Genomic DNA, 7,356 nt, shown 5'->3' on the forward strand with positions numbered 1-7,356 from the left:
GATCCTATCGAGCGGTTCCTTGAGCAGACTGTCAAAGCCATTTGGCAAAATACCTCATCGCCAGAACTTTCCAACAAGCACCAAGACATGGATTGGCTGGTGGTGAGAAGGGCTCTGCCTGTGAGACCCTTTATGCACGCCCGGACTCTCAGCTGCACCGCACACTGCCCTCGAAGCGGCTGCGGGGGGGAACGAGACTGTCACACACCTCCTCCTGGAACGTGCCTACGCAGAAGAAGTCTGGAGAGGATTGCAGTGATATTTGTCGAGGTTCGCCCCTAGCAGCGCCATGACGCGGGACTCCATGCTCTACGGTCTGTTCCCCGGGACGCACACCGAGACGAACATCAACTGTGCCTGGAGGATCATCAACTCGGTGAAGGACGCTCTCTGGGCGGTCCGAAACCTGTTGATCTTCCAGCTGCAGGAATTGACCCCGACTGAGTGTTGCAGACTAGCACATTCCAAGGTCCAGGACTACGTGTTGAGGGACACGCTGAAGCTTGGGGCAGCTGGCGCCAAGGCGCGGTGGGGAAAAACCACCATGTAACATCTGCCTGCCTAAGAAGAACAGGGGGCCCGTGCAGTCATTTGGGCTCTGCTGACACCTCAGCTAAATATATGGACATATGATTGATAAACTACAGACCTGTATATAAAAATGATAAATTCTGATCTCTGTATGTAAATGTTTACGTATGTATGGCATGACCAACTGTACAGACCATCAAATTATTTTATGAATAAAGTATATTTTTTGAAATAAAAAAAAGTGTGTTTGCATGCATGGTAGTGTTTAGAGGCTGATAGCCAGGTTCAGTACCAATGAGGACGGCCTCAATCAGGACCTTGGGTTCATGTCACACTACAGGTGACCCCACGACAGTATACGCTCTCACACACATGCACACACACTCCTACATACTCACACACTCACACAGACTCTCTCATACACATGCTTGCTCTCTCTCTCTCTCTCTCAGACACACACATACATCCTCCATGACAACATATGAATGGAGACAACTCAACAATCGCCAGTCAAGATGTTCCCTCTCAGTCAGGGAACACTTCAGCAGTCAGGAACATTCAGCCTCAGATCTTCGGGTGACCATCCTCCAAGGCGGACTTCAGGATTCACAACAATGCAGAGTGGCCGAGCAGAGGCTGATAGCCATGTTCGGTACCCATGAGGATGGCCTCAACCAGGACCGTGGGTTTATGTCACACTACAGATGACCCCACTACACAATGCACACTCTCTCACACACACACACAAGCACACATACACGCACACTCTTACATACTCTCAAACACACTCTCTCTCCCAGACACACCCCCCCTACACAGGCTTATACTCCGTCACACTCAGGCACACAACATATTGTTCATTATACCGTTTCAGTTGCATGACTTGGAGATGTTTTGCTGTAAATTCTGTGTCTTATGATTCTCCAGCTACCTGATGAAGGAGCAGCCTCCGAAAGTTAGTATTTCCAAATAAACCTGTTGGATTATAACCTGGTGTTGTGTAATTTTTAACTTTGTCCACCCCAGTCCAACATCAGCACCTCCGCATCAGTTTAGGAAGAGAATTCCAGAACTCGAGGCATCTTGGTAGTGGAAGGGATAGCCTTTAGCGGCTCAGTTTAAAATCTGTGGTGCTCAAAAACCCAGAAACAGAGAAATGCAGAGATCACAGACAATACAGGACACTCCAAAGGAAAAAGAGTGGCAAAGCAATGCACTGACTTGAAAGCATGAATGAGCCAATACAAGATCCACAGAATGGAAGTCACAGGGTTAAGAATGCCTAAACTGATCAGATTTGTTGAATTCAATTCATGAAGGCTAAAGGGATTAGATTATGTGGACAGGGTGTGGAAAGTTATCTAACATTCTTAATGTGGTTCTGGGTGGAATGCTGTTTGGAGGATCACAGAATCACAGAGATGTACAGCACGGAAACAGACCCTTCAGTCCAACTCATCCATGCCGATCAGATATCTTAATCTAATCTGGTCCCATTTGCCAGCACTTGATCCATATCCCTCTAAACTCTTCCTATTAGCAAGTTTTGAGAAGATTTGAGAGGATTGAAAAGATTGGAGAAGATAAGAACCCTTCCTATTCATATTCCCATCTGGATGCCTATTAAATGTTGTCCTTGTACAAGCCTCCATCACTTCCTCTGGCAACTCATTCCATAAAAGAACCACCCTTTGCGTGAAAAAAGGTGCCCCTTAGCTCCCTTTTACATCTTTCCCCTCTCATCCTAAACCTATGCCCCCTAGTTCTGCACTCTCCCAAAACCAGGGAAAAGACCTTGTTTATTTACTCTTTCAAATGCCCCTCATGATTTTATAAACCTCTACACGGTCACCTCTTAGTCTCCGACACTCCAGAGAAAATGTCCCTAGCCTATTCAGCCTGTCCCTGTGGCTCAAACCCTCTAGCAACATCATTGTAATCTTTCAAATTTCACAACATCCTTCCTATTGGAGGGAGACCAGAACTGCACACAATATTCCAAAAGTGCCAGTGCAGACTCGATGCACCGAATGGCCTCTTTCTGCACTGTAGGGATTCTATGATTCTATTGTTTCTAGGTTGCTAAATACTTGTTTGCCCTATTTGAATCAAAGGTCTAGGATTTTTTAGGTTGACATTCTTGTTTGTTCATGAAGACTCAATGAGGCACCAAGGTCTGGGAGTTGTGTGGATAGCACTTTTAACAGAATGGTCACATCACAGATCAAGACAGAAAGGGAATGGTTGATCCCTATTAGAGCAGACAGGAGTCTCTTGAGTATCTCTTACTCATTAACCTTTTAGAATTCTGCTGAAGGCAATAGTTCATCAGACAAATGTAGTAAGAGCCAAGTTTGTGGCACGACCAGTGGCTCAGGCACACTGGTTTAGGATAAAGGGGATAAAGGACAATAGTCATTGCAATTCAATAGATACGGGAACAAAAAACAATCTTGGTATTGTAGTAATGAATGGGCATGGACTGAAGATTGGTTAACAGAACAAGAAGCAGAGAATAGGAATAAATGGGTCATTCTCAGGTTGGCAGGCTGCAACTAGTGGGTTACTGTAATTGTAATCTTTATAAATTTGCAGAGGATACAAAACCCGGTGAGAAATCGAGTTGTGAGGAAAACATAAAAAAATTTCAAGGGATTTAAACAGGCTGCAGCTGAGGGGGCAAGAGCCTTGTGGATGAAAATAATCCACAAGTGGGAGGTTATTCACTTTGGTAGGAGGAACGAAGGTGCAGAGTATTTCTTAAATGGAGAGAGACTGGAAAGTGTTGTTGTATGAAGGAACCTGGTGCTTTTTTTTGTGAATGACTGAAAGGTAGCACGCAGGTGCAGCAAGCAATTCAGATGGCAATTGGTACGTATTGCAAGAGACGACACCTGGAGGATAGTTGTAGCTGTGATCCCCTTGCCTAAGGAGGGATGGACTTGCCACTGAGGCAGTGCAACAGAGGTGCACCAGATAAGTTTCCTGGGATGGTGGGACTTTTAAGTGAGAAGAGATTGAGGAAACTGGGCTTGGACTTTCTGAAGTTTAGAAGAATGAGGGGTGACCTTATTGAAACCTATTTCTTCACTCAGAGGGTGGTAAATCTTTCTGCAGAGGGCTGTGGAAACTCACTAAGTATGTTCAAGAGATTGATAGATTTCTAAATATTAAAGACATCACAGTATATGGAGATAGTGTGAGGCAATGGTGTTGAGGTAGGTGGTCAGCCAGGATCTAGAACGATTTGGAAGAGCCGTAGGGTGGAGAATATTAATAATCCCACAACACCAAGTTATAGTCCAAAAGGTTTATTTGGAAGTACCAGCTTTCAAAGCTCTGCTTCTTCATCAGGTGGTTGTGAGGCAAATGGATAAGACAGAATTTATAACAAAAGATTACAGCGATACAATGATACATTGAGCAAACCTAGATCATCTTTTAGAATGGATTTGCTGATTTTGGTTCTTTAAAATGTAAATCCCAGAACTTCTTTTAATGCACCTTCTCGAGATAATTTAAGATTTTATAATAAAAGGTGAAATGTCAGCTCAGACAAGGCCTGACAGGTGAGAGTCAGACTGGTTCTATTTCCAAAGAGGAATTTACAAATAGTGTATGGATTCACTGCCTGCAGGATCTAGAGTGGCAGAGCTGAGCCGAGTGGTTTAACAGTCTATCTTTTCTCCATCTGTTTCTATCAGTAAGAGTGAAATGCACTATTTATTGCAGCAAGTTTTAAAAAACTATACACAGCTCACAATGTCAATTCCAAGCAGTCAAAAATGTGACGACTTCAACTCATTAATCGGCTGATGACACCCTTTCAAGTTGGGATCGACACTGCATGCATTATACGGATTGTGCTTTTCTATACAGAGTCAGAACAGGAGATTAATAATCAGAGGGTGGTCTGAAAAAATTGTACCAGGTTCTGATTAGACTCAACATACTGACGAACTACCTTCCTTCTCGGTCAGTCTCAGAGCAGTGTCCTTGCTCCACTGTCAATGCCACTACTCACTCCCTGATGTAAATATCACATCACCTGGGGACAAATGCCACTCAGTTCTTTCTACCACCACTTACTTTTCATATAATCCAAGTCAGCCACAGCCAGCATCTCTGCTTCAAGCTCATCAGTTGGTATCTTTTGGAATTTGGCCTCATCCACATTCGTCTGACTCCCAATTCTCCTCCGCTCCTTCAGGTCATAACTGCTGCGATGTGCCAAAGGTGTCTTCTGTAAGGCACGGTTCTCCTCCGATGCAGATGCATCACCAGCCATTGCACCCCTGGTAACATACATTGGGGAGAGCACTCAAGATTTCACAGGGTCACAAATACATGTTCTCTTTTCTCCCTTCCCAAATCACACACCATCCCATCTTGGACACATTTCACTATTTCTACATTCTCATTCCATACCTCGGTTTGATTTGATTTATTGGTGTCACATGTACCTAAGTACAATGAAAAGTTTTGTTTTGCGTACAGTACAGGCAGGTCATAACATACAAGGACAAATAGATTATAGGGTGTTTAGACAGGGCAAGGCTTGCAAGGTTACTCATAAGAACCCATTGCATAGAAGTTTGCTACATTCCTTCAGGTCAGAGGGTAAAGGGATATTAGAATAATTTATACATTTAATAATTTAACAGGGAACATGGAGAGAAACTCTCTCAGCTGGTGGGTGGGTCTACAACAGAAACATAAAACCAGGCTCTTCAAGGATGATGTCAGGAAGTGTTTCTGAACATTATGGAAATCTGAAAGTTTCTCTCAAAAGTTGCTGATACCCAGGAACCTTTGGGAATTTCAAAACTGAGATGATTGGATGGGCAGAGGGATTAAAAGTAATAAAATCAAGGTGAATTGTTGGACTTAAGATACCGATCAGCTACAACTGAATGGTCGAACAGGTTTTTTTTAAGATTCCCTACAGTATGGAAACAGACCCTTCAGCCCAACAGGTCCACACCGACCCTCCGAAGAGCAACCCACCCAGACCCCATTCCCCTCCCTCACATTTACCCCTGACACTATGGACAATTTAGCATGGCCAATTCACCTGACCTGCACATCTTTGGATTGTGGGAGGAAACCGCAGCACCCGGAGAAAACCCACGCAGACATGGAGAGAATGTGCAAACTCCACACAGACAGTCCCTCGAGGCGGGAATCGAACCCAGGATCCTGGTGCTGTGAGGCAGCAGTGCTAACCACTGAGCCACTGTGCCTCCCCCACCGTGCTGCCCTTGGAAGGACAAAATGGCTTCCACCTGCTCCTATGCACCCTCTTAACTACTGGCTGGATTGGTGCAAGGGCAAAGTTCTTCATCTTCTCATGTTGGGCTTGTCAGAGTCTGTTATATTGTGGAACTGGTGTCATAGGTTGGCCTTGACTGCGGAGGGGTGATGTACCCATCTCTGCATCATGATGGGTTACGATAACCTGGCAGATTGTTGATGACCTTTCCTGGAGTCAGAAAACATGAGCAGAGTGAACCAACTCAATTTCCCAAAGGGATGTATACACCCTGAAGCTCAAAGACAGATTTAAGTGACAGGAGAGGTCAGGAGGGTGAAAGAACCAGCTGATGGAGCACAGGAGAGCTTGGGAAGGAAAATCTCACAATGTCATTAAATGCAGATGAGAGATGGCTAGATTCTCTCTCATTGAAGATTGCCCATGACTTATGTGGTGCAATATTTATTTGATTTTCATCAGCCTAAGCCTGAATGTTGTTCAGATCTTGTTGTATTTGTACTTGGACTGCTTCAGTATCCAATGAGTTGTGAATGGTGCTGAATATTGTGCAATCATCAGTGAACATCCCCATTTCCTGCCTTATAATGGTGGGAAGGTCATTGATGAAAGCTGAATATGGTTGGGTCCAGGATATTATCCTGATTTCCACGATTCCAATTGACTTCAGTTTTCCTACAGGTCTTTGATTCCACACTCAGTCAATTAGTATTTGAAGTCAAGGTCAGTCATTCTCACTCTCTTGATGGGATAAATTAGAGCCTCTGCTGGGAAGTGACTTAATGAGTCTCTCGAGGCACTGTTTGTCCAGGTACTTGGATCATCCTGTTTAGAGATATTATGACACACCTCTGGAGCAGGTAAAGCTTGATCCAAGACCTCCTGATTACTCTCCAGGCATTATATGAAGCCTCTGATAGCAGACAGCTGTCGATGACCAGGCCACAGCCAAATGCAGCTAAGCTAAAGAATAAAAAAAAGTGTGCCCTACTTGCATACATGAGTATGAACCTCTCACAGGGAGGAAGGGAAGACCGACAGTCAGAGGGTGGTGACAGTGCTGTCTCCAGGGACAAAGGACAAGTTATGAAAACAGATCAGGGATAACTACCAAAGTGAAGACAACATTTTGTGGACTATCTGACTTATTAGGCTACCAGAGTGGGCAGCACTGCATCTCCTGCTGGGTGGCCTGTCACTGTCTACCCCCATCAACAGCTGACATGGGAACAAACTGCAGTCCCACCCTAACCCTCAGGGGGCTGGCAACTGGAATCTGTAATCTGCTGATCTTGGACTGACTGCAGCAGCCACAAGGTAAATGCCTCACTACTGCAACGCGTATGATCAGTCCAGGATTGCCACTGCAGGACAGCGTGTGAGAGGGGTGAGGAGAGAGGGAGGAGGGAGAACAGGGAAACAGGGAGGAGGCAGAAAAGTGAGAATGAAATGGGGGGAGGGGAAGAGAGGGAAGGGAGACAGAGGGATGAAAGGGAAACAAGGAAAGGGGGAAGAGTGAGAAGAGAATGGGGAGAGAGTCAGAGGAAGTGGGG

The 7,356-nt window shown here is 45.0% G+C and overlaps 1 protein-coding gene across 5 annotated transcripts in view; it reads right to left on the reverse strand.

Annotated features, from left to right (window-relative positions):
• LOC122548789 (anion exchange protein 2-like) overlaps positions 1 to 7,356 on the reverse strand; it is a 232,087-nt gene that overhangs the window by 68,213 nt on the left and 156,518 nt on the right. For all 5 annotated transcript variants that reach the window (XM_043687561.1, XM_043687558.1, XM_043687560.1 and 2 more), the window contains exon 6: positions 4,621 to 4,826. In XM_043687561.1, coding sequence (XP_043543496.1) covers positions 4,621 to 4,826 — 206 coding nt within the window. The remainder of the gene's footprint in view (positions 1 to 4,620; positions 4,827 to 7,356) is intronic.

This window comes from Chiloscyllium plagiosum, chromosome 4, assembly GCF_004010195.1.
Source record: "Chiloscyllium plagiosum isolate BGI_BamShark_2017 chromosome 4, ASM401019v2, whole genome shotgun sequence".
NCBI classification, from domain to species: Eukaryota; Metazoa; Chordata; class Chondrichthyes; order Orectolobiformes; family Hemiscylliidae; genus Chiloscyllium; species Chiloscyllium plagiosum.